The 22,457-nt window shown below is 45.6% G+C and overlaps 1 protein-coding gene across 1 annotated transcript in view; it reads left to right on the forward strand.

Moving 5' to 3' along the window:
• Positions 1-22,457, forward strand: part of rspo2 (R-spondin 2) — a 64,350-nt gene that overhangs the window by 32,535 nt on the left and 9,358 nt on the right. The window contains exons 4-5 of the mRNA XM_037784160.1: positions 6,027-6,170; positions 7,104-7,292. Of these exons, the coding sequence (XP_037640088.1) occupies positions 6,027-6,170; positions 7,104-7,292 (333 nt within the window). The remainder of the gene's footprint in view (positions 1-6,026; positions 6,171-7,103; positions 7,293-22,457) is intronic.

A 22,457-nucleotide genomic window follows, 5' to 3' on the forward strand; every position in this document is an offset into this window, starting at 1 on the left:
TCATCCTTTAGGGGAGATACTGTGAACCCTGAATTGGGACACAGGTATAGTTATCAGAGTCTCACCTAGAAACAATTTATTGTAGACTTTCTACTTCCCCTGACCTGCATGTCTTTGGACTGTGGGCACAAATAAAACATTTAAACACAAAAGGCCAGAGTCACGTTCAAATTCAGAACAGTAGTCTCTCAATATCTTCCTATATTATGTTCCAATATTTACATAAGTAAAAAGGCAAATGGTAAAGGAAGGTAAAAGGGTAGAATTGCAATGATTAGTCGATCGACAGAAAAATAATCACCAACTATTTTGATAATAATCGTTAAAGTAATTTTTCATGCAAAAACGTCAGAAAATGCTGTTTTCAGCCTCTCAAATATGGAGATTACCTGCTTTTATCTGGTTTATATCATGTATAGAATAAGACTGAATATATTTGGGTTGTGGACTCACAAAACAAGACATTTAAAGACATCAGATTGGACTTTGAGAAACTGGGATGGACATTTTTCAATATTTTCTGACAATTTATAGACCAAACGATTAATCGAGAAAATAATGGGAAGATTAATAGATGCTGAAAATAATTAAAAAGTTAGTTGCAGCCCGACTTTAGGCTGTACCGATTCAATCACAGAAAATGATGGAAAGAAAATTGAACATTATAATTATTTTCAGTTATGCAATTTGCAAAGAAATCCACATTCATTGCAGGTTTTAGAAACTTAAGTTCCTAAAGGTTTGGAAGTACTTTGTAGGAAGTAATTTATTAGTTACTTATTAATTATTAATACTACTTTATTAGCCATGCCATAATAATAACGAATTTCTCAGGACTACTACTGTGCCTCACTTGATGATTTTAAATTGTAAGGCTCACTGTTCTGGGGGGTTTTCCCCACACTGCAGACAGAATAACTCCATAATTAGAGCCAACGACAATGGGAACTATACTTTCCGCAACATAACAGAACTGGAAGCCCATTTACAGCCACTCTTCAGCTGGACTCCGGAGAGGCCCGAGACATGGGAGCCACAATGTTAACTACCATGTAGCCGGTTCGTTAGCAATGCTTTTTTGTTTTATTATTAAGTTCTATTGGTTCTGTGCTTTGCAAGAACTCCTTTCAGCAGCTAATGGACAGCTTGATATGAGCCATAAACCATATGCAGTAACTCCAGTGTTATCCACGGGGGTTCTTATCAGCTGCCCAGAAGAGGCCCCACACCAGTGTCTGTGGGTGTCAACCCTCCACTCCGCAGAGAAGATTTGTAGCAACGGTCACACAGTGTGCGGCTTTATGTACAGCCAAATCTGTGTGAATGCGGTGCAGTCATGCTCTCGCCTCAGTCACATTTCATAATACCTCGGTTTTAACATACATTCCCCAGCCAAAGCATATTCTGTCATTTGGTATCACTCTCCGGCTGGAAGAATTATGAGCTGAAAGGCGACTATCAGAGCTGTCTTTTAGAAGAGATGAAGGGTTGAGAGGGTCAGCATGGGACCAAGGCTGCATTCAAAACTTCCTCCCTCAGGGTATCTTATGGACCCCCCAACGCTACACATACTTACATACATACATACATACACTATATCCACCAACCTTATCCCACTGCAGCGGGCTTTTAAAACCCCAGTTGTGTTCGCTGCCAACCAACAACCAGCCTGATCAAGGCCTGAGATTGCCAATATCCTGGAAGCGTGGTTTAAATATCACAGCTCAGTCAGTGCCAGCCTAATGTCCCACTAGAGACTCCTCTGTCAGGGGTAATTGTTTTGGATTGCCAATTGTGATTTATTTTTTACTGCATTTGTCGGACTGAGGAAATCTGTTACCAAATCCTATTGTTATATTTCTCGCGGCTTTGTCACATCGAATTAGGGCTGGGAGCAGAAGGTGATTGGATGTGACTTCTCCAAGATCGTTTTAGATTTAAAGTGGGTATCGTGGGAATTCGTCGGGTTGGAGGTGGATAAGAGCCATGCATAGTGGGCCTCGGCCAAATTGGTACCAAGGCCGCATAAAGGCACTAATACGGGTTTTGCAACCTTTAGCTGGCAGCGCTGGCAGCCTCTCGGCGTCTCTCATTCAACTTCTCTCTTTCTCGCTCTGATTCTGAGCTTGTGGGTATTTCCATTGCACAGTCTAACCGACAAAAAGACCAGTTGCTTTTGGCCTTTGAGCTTTACCAAGAGACATTTAATCATCACAGCTTTACTCACGGCTCTGTCAGATTTGCCAGACAATACAATGGACCCACCAAACCGAGCCCTGCTTCCCGGGACATTACGGCCAGACGCAGAGTTGAATCGGGTTATTTTTCACAACTCTGCGTAAGTGTATAGTGTGAGAGGAAGGGCCGGCTGTCTGTGCTTGACCACTGTCTGAAGCTTGGGCTGTCTGTGTGTATGCTGGAGCTGGCTGAGCACATCCAGGAGCACATCGTGGCAGGTTATATCACAGACTGTGTTCCTTGGAGTGAAGAAGCTGGGAGGACCGCTGACACATCTGTCATCGCCGTTCTCTCTTTGGGGGATGCTGATTGACGGGAACACCACCTCTGCTGCACCTAGCTCCACGCTGGCCGCACGGAGGAGCACCCAGGTGGAAAAAACAGCACAGAAAGACCTGGGAAGAACATGGCAGCTCTGGCCTTTGCCATGAACTCCTGCCATCTGCAGCTCCCCACGACATGGCTGGGTGGCAGCGAGCAAGCCAAAGCTTCCATGTCAGCCAAACCCGAGGGCCTAGAGAGTAGGTCAGAGCTGTTCGACTCAGCTTGGAGGCAAAGGATGGAAAAATGGGGCTTGTTTTCCCCCTCGCACTGCCAGGCCTTTTACGACACGGACACTCCTGCTGTGCAACATCGGTTCTGGTTAGCTTTCTGGAGGAGGCTGAGACTCTCTCGGTAGGCTGATGAGTGGGTCCCACAACCCGCCCTCCGGCTCAGATAACGTGAAACACCCCGTTTGGAACACGAGAGAATTCGTCCTCACAAAATGATTTAGCACCCTTTCTTTACGCAGTGAATATTCATGTAAATAAATAGAGTGATTACACATGGTGCTGTCAGGCTGCGGAGGAACAGAAGTTGACTGGAGCTGACTTGAGGCTTTGCGTGTCCATGATAAAATCGGCGGGTTCCCTATCCAGACCACAGCTGAGGGACCATCTTCTGCCAAGCATGCACCATTAGAGCACAAGTGATGCTCTGTGACTCATCTCTCAACTTCAAATGCACTTGACATGCGAGCCACATAAAATCCAAGTGTAAAGTCAAACAAACAAAAAAAAAAAAAGTGTAACGGAGATACGGGTAACGGTGGAACCGCTGCAGCGCTGGCGACATCTCTTCAAATCGCGCAAACCTCTGCCACTTCACCCGCAGCTTTTGAAATTCCTCTCAGGGAGGCTTTTTCCTCCCGTGGTCATGATATAACTCACAGCCAGAACCAGGCTGGGAGATAATGATGATAATACGTTTAAGTCCCAGGAACACCGGGCCTTCAATGGGATCTGATGACCTCATTATTTCTCATTAGTCTCCCCGAGGCACCTAGAGGAAGATTTTAAAGGTGGTCCAGAGGTTAATCCTGCGGGGAGAGTGAACCCGCTCCCCTGTATCAGTTTCTGGAGCTGCTGGACCAGCTGCCCGGCTACCGACCTCGCCATTGATCAGTGTGGGAGCTTCTCCAGTGTCACAGATAGCCCACGCTGTCCCAGATAGCCTTTTTGCCAGATAACTGGACAAGAAGGATAAATGTCTGTCATAGTGATCCCTTCCTACCCACCGCGCTCTCTGATGACCTCTGACCCCCTCCAGCTTCACCTCCCCTGCATTCTAACTCCCATGGAGACGCATTGATGTGTCATCCACCTCATCCATCTCACAGAGCGACATTATTACTTATCTTCTATTTAGAAAACAACGTTTCCGGGCATTTTTTTACACCATCTGAAACCGCCTGTGATGTTTGAATCAAAAACCTTGTAAAGTGCTACTGCTACTACAAGGATACAGTATTCCACACAGCTGTGTTGCTCCTATTTACTGTCAATAACTGGGGATTGCACAACAACTCCAGTGCTTGAGAGTACTGCCAGATGTTCTTGTTCCCCCTTCTTACTCTTTGTTTTGTTTTTTTTTTGTTTGGGAGCTAAAAGTCTCTCAGGTGATGACAGGCCTGGGAAGTGTGAAGGGTAAAAGACAGCTTTGTGCTTTCCAATTAGCTCGGTGATTTATTAGTCTAGCTCCTTGTATTGGGTTTGTCTTGTATCAAACCCCAAAGCATGACTGATTCAGTTTCACCCAGAGCGAAGTGGATGAGAGGCAGAGAGCTAAAAAAAAAAAAAAAAAAGGACAGCGAAATTCATTTATACTTCCTTTAGACGCACACATTCCACCAAAATCTCCACAGCACTGCGTAACTCCAGAGATCCAAGACATATGTTGAGATATAAGATAACATGGAGCGAAAGAAATGCCGAGATAAGATAAATAATATCAGATGATTGAATTAATAACATGATGGGAGAACACAGGAAATTACCAAAGAGATCAGCGATTTATGGTCAGCGTATCTACGTTTTTTTTAATGTAGAATGTGGAGTACAGCTTCATTGCAGAGTGGGTTTATATATCTCCAGCCATATCTGATTGGTATGTGTGTGTTTGTGCATATGTGTGTGTGTGTCCACAGTTTGTTTAGACTGGTCGGGAAAGCGTGAGACCAGAGTGAGTGGGCAGAGGCCATACTTTAGGGTTCAAAGTGAAGCGGGGAGGGACCCCCTCGTTTTGGAGGAATGTCGAGGAGGAGGCCTGATGGTTAGCTGGAGATGGTGTAATTAAGGGGTGTGATTGTGAGAACCTTCCCTTCCCCGGGCCCTGCAAGGGTCACAGATAAAAGAGCCTCCGTCGCTCTCACATGTGGAAGATCACAGTTAACGCAGGTTTTGCGTGCCGAGAAATCCGCTAATGCGTGGTTGCGTGCCCCGTGCGAGACACGATCGGAGGAGCAGATGATACCTGGGAAGCCCCTTCCCCTGTGGGTGACGGCGGCTGCAGGTCATAGATTGTGGTTCCCCCCGACATTGGAAGCCCATTGGGCAACATAGAGCCTCTGAGGAACGTCATAAATTAGCCAGCTCTGGGAGGCTCCTTCTAATCATGTGGGCCCGTGCGTCGCCCTGTTGGTGTGGTTGTAGTAATTTGGCCCTGCCTGACATGCTATTTGCAGAGCGAGAGCTTGATGACACATTGCCGTGCCTTTCTTTGCGAGCGCAGGCGCTGCGTGTCATGCGCAGCAGCAGGGTGTGGCGTGGGAGGATAAGTGTGCTGCTGTGTTGTGTTTGCTGACTAAATGCATCAGCATTTGTTTGGCGAGGCGGCGTGAAATGTTGTTGTCCCCCCCATGCATTCCCCTTCCTAACCCACCTTCCCCCTTTCATTGCCAGAACTTAAAGGAGCCACGCAGATGGGCCGGCATTGTGATCACGAGCCATCATTCCCCCTTTAATGAAAACCTGACTTCCCAATAATCCTCAGTCATGGACACAGATTGGAGCAGTGTGGGGTGATAGGGTAGCATATTAAGGACACCATTCAGAGCCCTAATGGGATGTATTCTTCCTGTTGCAGCAACACCGTTAGTTGAAAACATATGAGCGGGCGTGTGTTTGTATCCAGACTGTTGGATGTTGGTGCAATTTGTTGAAAGAGGTCAGCGTGACATGATTCCTCACCGGCTCCACTGTTGCGTTTTCACGCTCACTCTGAACACGAACAGGAAGATGAAAAATGAAATATCTGTCAGGCGAAACAGGTTTTGTGAAATACACATTGAGCCCTGGAGAGAAATGATTCACAGGGCATCGACGGCTTTTTTTTTTTTTTTTGCGGGAGGGACAGCATAATCCTTTCAAGAACCCCCTTCCCCAAACCCCTTAGCTTTCGATCAACTCCAGATGAGAGGGTTGCTCAGGCCCTGATGACTCTCCTCTTTTCTCTCCTCCTTCCTCCAGGGTGCAGGATAGAGAACTGCGAGTCCTGCTTCAGCAAAGACTTCTGCACCAAGTGCAAGTCGGGCTTTTACCTACACAAAGGGCGCTGCTTTGAGAAGTGCCCCGAGGGCTTTGCCCCGCTGGAGGAAACCATGGAGTGTGGAGGTACGTGAAACAACACAATAATGTACAAACAATTTAAAAACTGTCAAGAGAGTAAACTACTCTGTCTTTTACACCTTTCCTTACCTGTAGCACCTGGTTCAACTGTTATCAGTCCATTAAATAGGCGTTATCAGTCGCTATAAGCACCATAGATGTGGGTCAGTAAGGCCTGCTACGCCTACTACATTGTAAAAGTGAAAGCGAAACTTAAAACAACTGTTCTAAGACATTGTAAAACTGAATGAAATTTTTGGACACAAACAAAAAGGCTTGTTTCAGTTTAGGCAACAAAACTACAACTTCTTGAGGTCAAGGAAACAAAAACAGTGAAGTTTAGGGGAAACTGTTTTGGCTTAAAATAACTACATTTCAGAAGTGAAAGTGAAACTTTGCGCTTGTGAACACAAAGACAACTACATGTTGTTGGTTACACACAGGATGCAAACTCCGGTCTCCTGGGTGAAAATCATGTGGACTCATCCATCAGCACTCGACCTCCACCCCTTATGGAGTTGCATGCTGTCTATACTACAGCGCCTCACTTCCACTTCTGCTCCTATCATAATTACTACGCTCGCCAGAGGTTGCTGTCGTTTTCTTTTATTCCTTCTTTCGGTGATCTACCATGTGAATAGATAATAAAACCTACTAGTGGGTGTAGCAGGCCCCTATTGAGCCATATCTATGGTGTTTATAGCGACTGATAACGCCTATTCAATAACCTGACGCTGCCTGTACACAGTATTCTGTAACTTTTCAGTTGGCCTGCTTATTTTGGACCGAAAAACAAGCAGTTGAACTGGGACCACACACAAAGAGGTTACAGCATCCCAGTAAAGCTTCTTCGCCCTGTATTAAAGCTTGACCTGAGGTCTCCGAGTTGCCTCTGCTGCCGTTTCACTGCACATCATCATTTCTGTGTGTCTCTTGCAGAGGGCTGCGAGGTGGGCCAGTGGAGCGAATGGGGAGCCTGCACCAGGAGAAACAAAACCTGTGGCTATAAGTGGGGTCTGGAGACCCGGACGCGGCACATTGTAAAGAAACCACCCAAGGACACAATACCCTGTCCCACCATCGCCGAGTCCAGGATGTGCAAAATGGCCATGAGGCACTGCAGGAGAGGTAAGGATGTTATACAGCCACATGTTGATGTATGTGTGAGAGATATTCTGTCAGTCGGCCCCAACTCCATCCATGTTCATTTTAAAGTTTACACTACTCCGGTGAATATTAAAGAAAAACAGCCCACGTATCCCACAGGAGAGTTCCACCTGTTTCATGTAACCCTTGTACCGTCCACTCAGCCTTGTTTTTTCACCGTCTGTGTTTTTGAGGTGCACAGTGGCGTTTCCGTGCATGAAATGAAATCAGTATTTTTCCATGGCGGCCTTGTTCGAGCCAGCTCCTTTTTTCTGAGGTATATTTTTCCCCCCTCTCTCTCTCTCTCTCTCTCTCTCTCTCTCTCTCTCTCTCCCATCTCCCTTCCCCTCCTCAGTGGAATTCTTCAAAGTACGAACTGCAGGTTTCCTCAATGGCCGTCTCTGTTTCCTCCCGTCAGCTCGAGAGATATTTGCGGTGCACACAGCATGTATGTCAGGCCATTAAATGAGAAGTCAATTCTGGAATTTCTCTCTCTGTGAGAATTCGGCTAAGGGAAATATTTTTTTTCAAAAAGTAAACCATTTCTCTCAGACGGTCCAAACACCATTTCGGGGTGATGGCCTCAGTTAGCAGTGCTTTTAAAATAAATGTCTTTCCCCTTAATGCACTTTAACGTCTCTCATAAACTTTGGATTAGGATAGGCCAAGTGTAAATATTTAATTCACCAAATAAGGAAGCAATTACAGTGGCAGATATCATTCAGGCTGTCAAAACAAGAAAAACATTGTTTAACAGAAAGAGGAAAATATCATAACCTCGAGGATTTTTCTCCATTTTTGGCCCGGAGTGTTGGATGGGAGGATCATTTAGTGAAGTGGTGAAAGTGTAAATAAACTTGAAATAAACCCTGATAGTTTCTCATATTTCAGCACCAGCAAGGCAGTCGCTACTCTCTGGGTTGGAAACTGTGATTCCATGGCACATTTAGTTCCTAAAGCCCCGTCCTGTTTGTTGGGGAAATTCTCCCCAACCCCCGCGCACCTCTTCATGACTTTGCTGCGCCTGCTTGACCTTTTCCGAAGAAACTTTATGACCTCCTTTAATTAAAATTTGGCATTGTTGCGCATGGTTACTGCCATCAATTATCCCAAGCATGAAGTCACTGATGGGAAGTTGTTGTGAAATCTAAATTGAGTGCATAGCACAGCCATTCTTCTTCGGTCCTTTATAAACTGACAGCAGGCTCCCTGTGTCCATTTTACTTAAAGCTACTGTTCATTACAAACCACTCAGTACAGTTCCTTATTATCCAACGACTGAGTTACTTCTCTGTGGAAGATCAGTGGCCTCGGCCGTGTGGTTAAAAGCTCTGCGTAAACGTGTCACTGTGTGTGCATCTTAGGACTCTCCGGGCTCGTGAAGTGCTGCGGTGGCCCGTTTAATAAAGGTAAATTTCAGACTTGGGCATGTGTTGTTAATTCCCCCACTGCTCCACCGCTAGTGAAAAATCCCCACTTGGCAAAAGGCAGTGAAACGCAACACTTTTCGGTTCAAATAAATACAAATGTAAAAATGTAAGCCGCCAAATTCGAACGGGAGGAGATCCAGTGGCGTCGCATGGGAGCTGGACCGACTGACATTGTAAAATAATCACTTCCCGTGAGTGATAATAAAGCGTAGCCCGACGGGAGGAGAGGCTGCCCTCTGAAACACAGGTGATCAGGAACTGGAGGTTCAAGAAGGGGCTGAGGTCATCCTTAAATTAATACAGATTTCAAGGTCTTTGTAAGCAATAGGTCCCTAGTACAACTTAAACTAACAGGATTTGCAGTGCAGTATGGAGTCTTTAAATATAATTTATAAAACCTCAATGTATGGATTTTATATTCAGAAGGAAATATAAATATAAGAAGTGTGTTTCATGATCACTTGGAACTTAAGACAGTCTAAAAATGAACATTTTTTTTATCAGCTCTTCTCAGCGGACACCAGACACCAATGTTTAGAATAAGCACAGGATTATATAACTGCAGACCGTAAAGACGCTGTGGATTAAATGGAGACAGGAAATAAGAGGACGCAGCATGTAGGTAGACACTATTTATGGCAATGCTTTATCTGATCACCCCGGCTTGCATTTCTACATATCTACGTATTTAAATTACACTGGACGTCATTGACAGATCCCTGTCTCCCGGCTTAGCGGAGAGACGCACGAGAAAAAAAAAAGAAAAAAACGCGAATGATCTTCTTCTTTTCCCCTCTTTGTCGGCAAAGATCTAATCCCTCTGTAAAACACTCACAAGGAAGAGAAAGTAAAGCCCAGATAATGTCAAGAGGCGAGGCATTCACAGCGAACATGACGAGCTGTGTAAACCGTGTCTGATGCGTTCCGTACAAGTTGCCGATCAGTGTAAACACGGTATATCATTCCTACTGCTGGGATTCATTTGCTGTTGGTCGTTCGGCAGAGCAGCGTTGTCCTGATAACGCACTCTGTCCGCAAAAGGGCGGGGTCGGGGGGAAAAGATTGCGTGGAGCGCACGGACATACAAAATATGCGGTGGTACACTGTCAGAAGCGCCATTTCCATCCAACTGTCAAGCTAATTTCAAGCTTTAAATCTTTAACTGTTGAAGTTTGGCAAGAATACAAATGGGAATTTGGTACGTTTCCACCAGCTGCGTCACACGGATCTGCATCTAAAGCCACATTTAATAGTTTGACCTGTTGTTTTTGGCACTGAGATTAAACAACTGCAGCATTATTTATTTTGAAAAAAGTGTTCCCGTTGCCATTAATCACAGTACTTCTGAAAACATCAAGTGATTAGAAAACTGTCCGTGCAATGCTGATGAAAATCTTTGTCAAATTCACCCAGCTGTTTAAATTTGGTTTTCATATATAATGGAAAATGTGAGAGATAATCTCTCGAGGAATAAGGAAGTCTCGTCTCGTGGCTGCTTGGCTGGCGCATGTGCCAGCCGTTTTGCATTGTACCCTTGAGACGGTAAAACGCTCGTCTATCCTCCGGCTCCCTGGAGCGGTGCTCTGAACAGCCTATAAACAATAAAGAGACTTTATTAATAGCTGCTCCGGCACTATCACCATTGACAGACTGGGTTCCCCCCCCCCCTCTCTGTGTTGTGAGCTGATGGGAGGTGAGGAGAGCGATAACGCTGCAGCGCCCGGCTGCTCCACATTGATGCCATTAAGAAATTCCCTGCAGAGATTTCCCAGCAACCCCTGTCACCAGATTCACTGGTTTACAAACAGACGCGTGCGACACGTTCGATTGCTCTTTCTATGCTTCTTTTTTTTCTGCTCACTCATCAATCCATCTGGGTATTTTCCTTTCTCTCTCTCTTGCCCACCCACTCTACTATAATCTTCGAACAACAGCTGCGTCTGCCATGTCGGTGACATTAGATCTTGTGTAAACAACTTAAAATGTGAAAGCTCTCCAAACTCCCACTCTTAATGTAATCCCTGATTTGGGATTTAAGAAGGACTAAAGTCCAACACAAACGCACCATTGCAACTCTAAGGCTAATTTCAGTTTTACAAATCGGCTTTCAGATTCTCAGACGGCACAAAAGTCTTAATAGCAGCAGGCAGGAGTGACATTTGTGCAACTCTGCTTGCTTGATTCGTAGGTAAAAGTCGATTCATTTGAGGGGCGTTTGTAGTGCAGGAGGCGGCCGAGCAAACAGTTTAACCCGAACAGAAACAGAAGTTTTACTATTTGAAGTTATGGAACAGTAAACATTTATAGCTTAGCACATTTTGGAACTGATAACAGATTTAAGACCTGTTTTTTCCAGAACAATGCAGTTCAATTTACACTCTAAATGCTTCAGCTTCACCCTGCTGATCTCATGGAAAGAAAGAGGAAAGGAAAGCAGGAAGAGGAAGAATAAGAAAGAGGGAGTATATAATGATTATATTATGTACCTGTACTTGGAGAGCTACGGGCCTCTGTGGGAGTATTGATCTCCCGCGTGTGTAACCAGAGAAACCATTGCTGCTGTAGGGCTCAATCGAGGCCAAGCCCTCCATCCCATCAGTCATCAGAGTGCTCGGATCCAGCCACCACTAATACTGTCTGTCATGACTTGTGTGTGCAGTTTGTGTTTATACTGTAACTGTTATAACTACCTCTTGTAGCCATGATGTCCTTTCCCTCTGCCGTTAATTTGAAACCCTGGATAAACAATTTTTGTTACACGTTCAGTGGACGACTCAGTTTACCACCTCATCACTCCACCGGTGTGGGACATCTGCGAGGTCTTTGTCTGTATTTAAGGCCAATGGACATGACAGAGAGGCGGGCAGTTGTTTAGTTTACCCCACAAGCACCTACAGTCTGGTGCAGCTAGGGGACCAAAGTGAAGCCAGATCCGCCCCGGATCGACCAGATCCCATGAGGATCTGGTTGACTGGTGGGATTTACGCCAGGTTCTTGTCTGAAGCCAGTGTGGTTCTGCGGTGAATCCACAGTGCTGTGGACCTCCTGGTCCTCACCGTCTGCGAACCATCTGCTCCAAAGACTCTGCTCCTGTAAAACGATGCACAGAGCAACGGTGATTGGCTCGAATCCGCATGCGGAGGAAGCTCAACCGCCCTGTCTGTAAGCGCCCGCCGCCCGAGACACCAAACAATTCCGGTTTCTGGCAGTCTTTGCGTACGAGCGAGCAGTTAATGCGCGTGCATGCGCGTGAGCGTGTCACACACAATTTTGGTGTTTATACTCGCTGAGCCAAAGGGTTTAAGCTCTGGCGAAAGATGCCATTCACTTCTGAGCATTCTAGTTACGCAGCCGGTATGATCACATCGGAGTCTGGCCTGTGTTTGGCTTGGAAGCCCGACATCCAAACACATTTCTGGATGTGTTTTCGTCAGACGTAGCCTTCTCCCACCAGGCCAGCTTTTTTCTGAAACAGATGCACACTTCCAACTTGAGGCTAATTGATGGAGCGTGTTCTTCTCGTCTCAGCAGAAGAGCTCATGGTGCAGTTTGTCCAAGCCAAACAGCGATCGAGCCACCACTCTGAAGTCTACCCAAAGCACTCGAGAACAGAGTTTTGCACTTCTGTTCCTTCATGTACTTATCTCATTATTCCAATTAATGTTTCCCGGGTGTGCTCTATGGGAAGTCGGGACTGTTGGAAGGGAGAGCTGGTGCACAGATGACAAGTCCGGCTCTCATTTATGCCACGGTGGAATGACGGGAGGTGATTAACGGCGATCTCTGGCCCGGGTAATATCACGGACAATCCGGATCAGTTCTTCCCGCCAGCGGGAGCGGAGTGAGGAGCGTTTTCCCAGGACAGAAGGAGAGCACTAATTGGCAGCCGACCTGTCATAGTGATTATGTGTGCCCCACACCGCAGCCTGTTGTGACTGGGGGAGCCACAGCTTAATCTTCATTTAATAAGGCCGCTCAATAGGGGCTGACACAGTAGCTGGTGAGAAGGCCTCAGAAGTACCCTGCCTCCTCTGGACAGCAGGGATGGCTCCGGACACAGGGCCTGGGCTGGCGTCTGACTGGGACAACCCCCCCACCAACACCGCCCACCGCCCACCACACAACATGCATCGTTCATTTATTTAATTAAATGATGCAGAAATCTGGTAGCGAAGATGAAAAAACTCAGATACAGACACATAATGATGATTTCCTCATGCTGAACACACTGGGAAACCGTAAAGCCGAGATGACAGAGAGCATCTTGGAAGCTTTGCACTGTGCTGTAGTGAACGGGTGAAGAGGAAAGACACATCAACCTGTCATTGACTTGGCCAGGTCTCCAGCATCCCGATGCCAGCGGCAGTTATGGTCACCGCCGCGGTCACACTCACAAATTAACACAAGTTCTGTTTCAGCTATAACATATTCGCAAATCTCTGCCATAGATTATTCTTTTTTTCCTCCCCCGTTCCTGCGCTTATGTTTCATATCTCCTCCTAACCAGATAAAAAATTATTATCTCGACTGATGTCTGGACAGGCAATCAACACTTGCTTTACGCTGATGTCCTCAAACCAAACTTTATTTTTCTGCCTGTCGTGCAGTTTAGCAGCGTTAAATCTTCTTTCGGAGGAGAAAGTCATTACCAGTAGTCTCTGAGACTTCTCTTCTGCTCGGGGTACATTCCTTGTTAGGGGATGGGGGCGGGGGGGAGAAGAAGGAGGAGGTGGGGGTCTCTGATTAACTTCCCACTAAGTGCCTCTGCTCTCTGACCAAAATAAATATGGCTGCTGTCATTTTGTCAGCAACTGTCTTCAGAGAGCAATATTTGAAACACCCCATGATCCCGCTGGCTTTTATATGGAGAATCCATCGTCATACCACAGGCATGAGCCATAAACATGTGGAGGCCTTTCAAAGACCAGGGGGGTGGAGGGATGGAAGGAGGGAGGTGGAAGAGGAGGGGTCAGCGGCGCTCGCTGGGGCTCCATACTCCACATTATTGTCATCTGGTCTTTTCCAAGCAGGAAGAAAGAGGAGGGGTGTGAGTAAAGGGGTTTTCTTTCACACTCTTTGGCCCAGTTGAGTTGTGGTTTTGCTGAACTGCCTTTTGTAGACTCGTGTACACACATTAGATACAGCAGTCCTCTTATTTGTTTCACTCGCTTTATTGTGAAGTGTGCATCGGTGGTAATGCCATTCCAATAAATCCAAGCTAGCGGATGTGGATTCCACTTTGATGTCGAGTAGATGTCCATTTGACGGCCTAAAAACATCTCCAGAAGTCGATGTTTATACTCAGCCATGACAACAAGCTGCATAGTTTTATGAAATCATGACCTTAAAGGATCGTTTGTAATGCTTGCAGATCTTTTTCAGCGTGACTTTGTCAGAGAGGAGGAACGTTGCGTTGGTTTGCGAGGCTTCCGTTGCCGTCGTTCTGGCAGAGGAAATGAGGCATATGGGCCGACATCAACAGCCCCATCAAAAACAGACGTACACAAACAAACAAAGTGGCAGCAAACTGGAGAGGGGGAGAAGAAAGAGGAGAAGGAGGAGGAGGCGGAGGAGGAAGAGGGGGAAATACTGTACAGAAGTGGAATGTTTTCATGTTCTCATGCCCCACAAACGGGAGCTATTTCCCCCCGCTGAGCAGTATATGGGCCGATATTACCCGTGACACGGTCGGGGCCGTAAAGCGCGTCCTCAGTGAACGTTCCCTTGATAGGCAGTTTGTGCTGTTACACCGTGTGATTTTCTTTTTTTTTTTTTTTACGGCAGACAAGACACGGTCTGTTTCTTTACAGGGATGGATGGCAACAGCTTGTGATGAGATCTTTGAAGGGTTGGACTCGTATATGGACCGTGTTTTGGTCTTTTTTTATAAATATCTGATGTCTACCAGACAGAGACGTCCACTTGTGATATGACGGAGGTTCTCCCCGGACCACGTGATTATTTCCTCATTTTATATCAGGAGGCTGACCAAACAAATCAGTGAGGATTTTACAGAGCAGCTTCAAGAAGTGGCCTTTTGTAAAACCTGCAATGAAACCTGCTTTCACATGAGTATCGCGATATTATGTGTTGTGATATTGATTCTCCAAAACATTGTATTGATTTTTAATTAACCTCTTAAAAATCCGACGCTATTTGATCTTTTTTGAGGTTGTAGCGGGCTCAGTTTTAAAGCTAGAGGGAAGGTCTGAATTTTGGCGAGGAAAAACTGTGCCATTTTCAAAGGGGTCCCTTGACCTCTGACCTCAAGATATTTAAATGAAAATGGGTTTTATGGGCACCCACGAGTCTCCCCTTTACAGACATGCCCACTTTATGATAATCTCATGCAATTTGGGACCAAAACAATGCCGTTTTTATGTGTTGTTTTTGCAAATAATTGCAATATTTCGCCTTGCTTAAATTAACGCAATATATCTCAATATATTGAATCGTTACCCCCTGTATCATGAGCCCTATTTAAAGGAAATCATTAGTTTGGGTTTGGAGTGTAATATGATGGTTGAAATGTAGAGGCTCTTCCACTCTGACAGGCATACAATTCTGGGAAAATATTGAATTTTGTGCTTTATTGGGAATGGTGAAATTTAACAATATCAAATAGACAAAATATCATCTGTTTTCTGCTTCAGTCCAGTCAAAAACCATCAAGTGCCTGTATCGGTCTGGCCCTTTGTTGGAATAGGCCCCAGTGTTGAGGTTTCTCACCTCATATTTAGATAACACAAGCCGGTCAGAGTGGGATCTGTCTGATGGAGCTGCATCCCTGTCTGCCAGACCTCCAGTCCGACATCGCTGCCAGCTCTCCTGTGGGCCGCAAACACTTTCATCTCCACATCTACACCACGCCAGGCAGATGAGGATGCACACACACACACACACACACACACACACGTCCACACAGCCAGAGTGCGAGACACACGTAATAGACACCGCCAAACAATAAAACAGACCTCACAGGCAGAACAAGTCACCACATTATCTACTCCTTTCCTCGTCCCTGTTTCCATTCTCTTTTCCTGTCTCGCACTCTAATGACACTCTCTCGCTCATGTATCACATATCATACCAGCGCGGGGCCGTCTGAGGAACATCGTGCACATGCCACAGAGGAGAGGATGTGTTCGCGTGGCGCACAATGTTCGGGACAGCGCTTCGTGCGCTGGAGTCGTCCCTCTCCAGTGGTCTGGCTGGAGGAGAGAAGAAGGAAGGCGAGGAGCCGATCGGGGGAGAAAACATCTGGAGCACAGTTGCACTGGCTCAGCCACCAGAAGCCCCTCTCCTCTCCTCTCCTCTCCTCTCCTCTGCTCTCCTCTCCTCTCCTCTGCTCCTCGTTCTCCATCTCCGGCGGGCGTCTTTCTAGAGACATCCCAGTTGTTAATTACAGCTTGTGATCCAGAGAGAGGCTGTGGCTTCTGACCCACTCATGTCCACGAGCGTGGTACCAGTGCAGACATGCAGACACAACAAAGCAGCAAGTATAGACCTGTGCCGGCCTTCGGCTGTGTGTGTACGTCTGTGAATTAACAGTGACAAATACAGGGGGGGGATGCAGACTAATCGCAGAGCCATTATAGTGGTAAGTAGAGGCCAGGGCCAACTTACTGAGGCTGGAGAGCACTACACTCCCATCAACACAAAACACTAAGGTGATGTCACACGTTAGCAATTTCAGCTTAGCGGAGAAAATACTAGAAGGTAGGGATCTTAACGTGTTTTCTCCAGCTGAGACACAAGCCCGTCTACTCTTATAAACTGCTTATCTGTGAGTTGAAAGGAAAGTCACTGATCTGGAGCATAGACTGTATGTAAGTGGACGTAGTCACCGCAACATCACCCATTGGTTTGTGGACCGCCGCCACGCTGAATAAGGCATTTTTAGACAACCACAACGTTACATAGTTATGCACTATAATATACCTACTATGCGTCTGAATCTTAACATTTTCTAGGGTAGGTGTCCCCTTCCTAATTTGGTACGCTCATATTTGGGGAGTACTTTCCCCATGTCTGTATTTTGAGTGATTTGCTACACGAGAAATACCCGTGATATTGCCTTTTCAGTGAATGTAACACGACGGCTCTCCGAGGAAAACCTCAGGACATGATTGAGTGGTCGGTGTCATGAAACTCAACCCACTCCCAGGTACCATATCAAATCCCTTTCAAACATAAATGCTCCTTCCCGCTGGGTGGCAAGGTTCAGGACCGTGATCCCGACAGGCCTTGAGACATTTCTTTCGGATTAGCGGGAGCTTAAGCATCCCTTTGATTTGATTCCTTTCTCCGTCCCCCTGCTGCATCTCCGACAGATGCCGCTGCCTTCTGGAGTACACAAACCTCTCCTCGGCGAGGTGAGACCCTGAAATGACCGTTGAAATTGCACCGTAATCATACACAGCTAAAAACAACAGGAAAATGTCTGCCATATGCCTCAAAGCCCTCTGTTTGTGTTTTAGCGAGTCGAAGGGGGATTATTGACAGGAGTGGAAGAGCGGTGCCTGGGTAGAGGAGCTGAGTGGCGGTGACTCTTATTGCCCGTGTCTGTGATCAGATCTGTCAGAGCCACTCAGCTGTCTGTCTGCCTGGTGTTTGACAAGTGTTTGATGCAGCACAGGCCTTAGAGAGGATCAAGCCCTTCCTGAGTTGGCTTTACCTCTCTCTCCCCGTGCAACAGGAGCTCTGCGAACACATCAAACACACCCTCCCCCCCCCCCCCCCCTTTCTTCCGCTGTGAACTAATGAACTATTTTTACCAAAAAATATGTGCAGTCTGTTGGATCATCAGAGGAGACGGAACAAACGCGCCTTTCGAGAGTTAGTCAAACAATCAAAGAAAACAAAAAGCGCCGGCCAGCCTTGATTCCCTCATCACTGGCTATTGCACGGGGATTGCGACATGATCCTGACGGCCCCCGTCTCTGTTTTGGTGTCTAAGCCCGTCTGACTTAGCTTGGCTCCCCGCTTGTTAGGGTCTGGTCCTGGTTTTGGGACAGTTGTGCTCGATGTCCAAACATGTGAGGGATTTCCTCCTGGGGTTTCCCAGTAGAGAGAGAAGGGCGGATAAAAGGACTTATGTAGAAATGAGATATAAAGAGGGAATCATGCTGGACAATTTCCTCCTATATCCTCCCCCGTTCCCTCACAGACCCACAGAGACCAGGAGGATGCAGACCAGGTGGAATTAGAGAATGAGGAGTGTGCGCACGCACGTGAACACACATACTAATAAAAAACATTCATGCACGATCACACATTGTTATATGCGTGCGCGGTGGAGATGTGTGGATCACACATGGTCACCTTGTTCTGTCTCAATAGAGCCATAAGCTCAAGCTCTCTGCTCTCCCGGGGCACATATGCAGTTTATCATTGAAATTCTTTTTAGGTTTTAACTAACTAATGGTGTTAATGTTAGAAGTAGGACTGACAACCGATTCAAATATTTAATCATGATTAATCGCAAATTTATCATACATTTTTTTATCTGTTCAAAATGTACCTTAAAGGGAGATTTGTCAAGTATTTAATACTCTTATCAACATGGGAGCGGGCAAATATGCTGGATTTTTTATGCTTTTTAATTTATTTATTATTGGAAATCAATTACCAACACAAAACAATGACAGATATTGTCCAGAAACCCTCACAGGTACTGCATTTAGCATAAAAGATATGCTCAAATCATAACATGGCAAACTGCAGCCCAACAGACAACAACAGCTGTCAGTGTGTCAGTGTGCTGACTTGACTATGACTTGACCCCAAACTGCATGTGATTATCATAAAGTGGGCATGTCTGTAAAGGGGAGTCTCGTGGGTACCCAGAAAACCTTTTTTCATCATGTATCTTGAGGTCAGAGGTCAAGGGACCCCTTTGAAAATGGCCATGCCGGTTTTTCCTCGCCAAAATTTAGTGTAAGTTTGGAGCGATATTGAGCCTCCTTTGTGACAAACTAGCTAACTTTGACAGCTCTAGTTAGAACCTCACCAGTTCATGATCCATGTTAGAAGACATGGAAGTAAAGAAACATCATTGTTAATATACTGCCGTGTAGAGGTAGTCCTAGTATTGTAAGGATGATAAGGAAAAATGTAAGATCAGACCTTTATTGCATTCTAACATACCCATTTGGCAGCTTGGCTTATATACTTCATATATTATGTTTTCAAACAGCACATTTTCATTTTTACATTACAACAGAAAAAGGGTTTTAGGATCAGGACTGTCTGTGTTTGGCTAATGCAACGCTGTCTCGGGTAATGAGTTTGGCTGGGGTTGCTCAGAGCTACCAACATTACCATAAAGACTGATAGCATCCGGGACCAAGCTTCCACGCAGTCGAGGAACACTACACAGTGGATGTGCTGGTCGCGATTCCACAAACTAATGTCATTGGGTAGTGATATGCTAGGCGGCTGTGGCTCAGAGGTAGAGCATGTCGTCCACCAATCGGAAAGTCGGCGGTTCAATCTGTCCACACATCCAGTCCACATGTGGAAGTGTCCTTGGGCGAGATACTTAACCCCAAATTTCTCCTGAAGGTAGGGAAATTTGGAGTGGTTGGAAAACTAGAAAGGCGCTATATAACTGCAAGTCTATTCACCATTCTTGGCCTTGGAAGTAATGCTCGGTTACTAGGTAAGAAGCTGGTTAGCTGGTCATGCTGTTGGTTGCAGCTTATATTAGAGCAGACAAACTCACAGCTTAATTCTTTAAATTTTTTTATGGGTGTGTTTCTGATTTTGGAAAAGGCTAAAAAAGAAGACACCACTCTCCAAACTCTTTAAACGCTCTTTAAACGCTCTCTTGCACAAACAGAGAAGAGGTTGATAGGCTTGCCGTGCCTTGTTCGAATTCCTAAGCTACGATCGGACCACCGCTGTTTGGAGGGAGCAAACTGTGCGTGTGCAATCGCATACCAAAGCACGCCCTACTGTGAACTGTAAGCACGTACTACCTGCCAGTAGTTTGAAGTCTTTACAAATTGTTTGTTGAAACCCTCATCCATCGTTCCCTCCTCCACCTTATACAGCAGTAGCCCCATAGGGGTGCAGAAAGCCCCTAGTTCTTGCGTGCCCCCTCATGGCTGTATTAATAACCATTTTTATTCCTCTCCATAAAGTGGGGTGGGGTATTGTAATGCAGAGGGATTGTTTTGTGAAGACCTAGAGGCTCATGGGAGAGGGCTGAGCCAGGTAAACCCTTTACCCGAGGCCCAGACTTATACTCAACAGATCCTGGAAATGCAGATTCATCTCCTCAGATAAATAATAAATGTTCCAAATATTTGTTTAATAGCGGTGCAGAGAGGTCACCTCCGTTGCAGGATGTGCTTTTCCTGGCCTGATCCATTGTCAGTATGAGGGTGCTTTTAAAAGTGCACAGTTAATCCTGGTTTACACAGAGAGAAGAAGATTGGTGAGGTCCTCTGGAGCGAGTGTGTTTCATTCTATTAGTCAAAGGATGCCAAGCCTGATTTGCTGTCAAAAGGGAAAAGGTAGAGTGTGTAAAAGTACACTAAACTGATCTGCCAAGTCCGGCTTTTATTAGCTTTTACTTCTTAATGGCGCTGCAAAGATAATGAACTACATTAAGCTGCAGCAGCGAGTGATGGTGCGTCAGTGTAAAGACATGGAAATGTAGATGACAGTTATATCTGAGGAGCTTGAGAGCGGCTTGTTATCAAAGATTGAATAGAGCAAATAAATCCATGCGGGATCTTGTGTCTGTTGAAAATGATTCATTTCATCAGCTCAATGCAATACACTTATCGGAAACTAAGATGAATGACTGTCATAACTCCGAGAGACGCTTCCTGCTTTATATCAAAGCATGTGGGATTTATCAAAGCCTTTATTGAGGCCTCATCTTGATATAGAAGACATGGAAATCAAAGTGGAGTGCTCTGGCCCTTTTCTAGCTTTGAGTAAAGACAAACAGTCCACATCTGTAATAACTTCCCTGCTCGAATGATGAATTTGCTACTGTGTATCCCAGCAGGTTTCCTGATCTTTGGATCAGCGGCCACATTTTCAAACCACTCCCTCGTATGCTGCAGCTATCTTCAGCTCAGCCCGCCTCGCCCCCGCGCACACAACAAATACAAAAACAAACAGACCCACACCAGCGGCGAGCCTTGGGGAACGTCGGCGCGGGGCCTCCCTTTGATAAGTGCTGAGCTTTATATTTTTCTCATCAGAAATGAAACACAACATTAAGCCATTCATTAAAGTCAACTAAAGCTAATTATCTCTCATTTACCCGAGTGCCCGTGGGGCAGGAGAGCCCCATATACTTAGGCCCAGATGTGTCGATGAGTCAGTCGGGGGAGATAGCAGACCGCAGAGGGGGCTGCTCACTTCTCCCCGAGTCCTGCGGTTTTCAAGGCGCATCAGACTCAGCGGGCCGGTCGTGATGCCTGTTCGCTGCCTGGCTGCTGCTGACGTTACCCTCATGACACCATCGGCTGTGTAAAGCCACTGCAGTACAGCGAGGTTCAATTTAGTGGGAAAAAAAAGTCGATAATGATCAGTTACACGCCTTAATTCAAAACTGAATAATGAGGAGAGAGTATCAAACCTCACTAGCTGGCACATTTTCTAAGTGTTGCAGTGGCTGAGTCACATAAACAGCAGGCTCCCATTCAAATGACCTCTCATTGCTGGAGGGGGCGACAGCGCGCGTACAGATTTCTGCTTTCAAGCTAAACTACAAGTCGTTACATTTTGGCAGCTTTGAGGCGGAAGTGGGGAAACCGTAACAGTTGGCAGGATGTCATAGCCCAGAAACCATATAACGTCATGTGATCTAACTCCTCAGACCTATTTTCTTCTTCTCTGTGTCTGGTGCCCCCTTAACCAGACGTTTAGACATAATGGCTGAACCGCTTTACCACTGGGATGAGGAAATCTAGCCCTCGAGTCCAGTTGTTGCAGTTTAAGAGAGACACGTTTATATTTGATGGGAGGTTTATATGAAACACTTTCTGTGTGGCGTATATGAAGCAGTCACTAGAAATGAATTTGGGCAAAAAGGGTACAACTTTTCAATTTAGGCTGAAAAAAGCCAGGTGTATTTTTCCGATATAAATCTTGCCTATTAGTGCAGCGTTAAACTAATAAATGTTACATGGATTGGTAAGAAGCCATCTGGTCCAGTACAAGAATTGTCCAACAAAATTCAGTGCACTTTACAGCTTTTTTGAAGCGGTTATAAAAGTGAAATACTAGTGAAAAACTAAACATTGATCAAACTAGTTAAAACGGTCAACCATCCCTTTTATATGATTTAATGTAAGGGATTACAATTTTCCCAAACGAGGCACAAGAAATAAGAAATGCACCTCCTGCACAAGTTGTCTTGTTTTTATGTTTTTAACGGTAGACACCGGTAGCTTTTGCTGCGTTCGCGTCATAGCGTTTAAATCGTAATTACGAGCAGCCAAGTGGGGAAAAAATGTTCACGTCAGCCTCCTTAATGTAATTCTGAGTCTGAGATATCTGGAATTTTTGACACGGACGATATGTCGAGAAACTGTCTGCAGGATGGCTGCAAATGCACCATCATTGACTGTTACATCAAAATAAAATACAATCAATACAGCTAATTTTATAGGAACTATACACTGTTTGGTTTTACTTGGTAAAAGTAAAGAAGCTAATTTAGGCTATTTATCTGGTTTGACCTTGGAAT

Source organism: Sebastes umbrosus, chromosome 11, assembly GCF_015220745.1.
Source record: "Sebastes umbrosus isolate fSebUmb1 chromosome 11, fSebUmb1.pri, whole genome shotgun sequence".
Lineage (NCBI taxonomy): Eukaryota > Metazoa > Chordata > Actinopteri > Perciformes > Sebastidae > Sebastes > Sebastes umbrosus.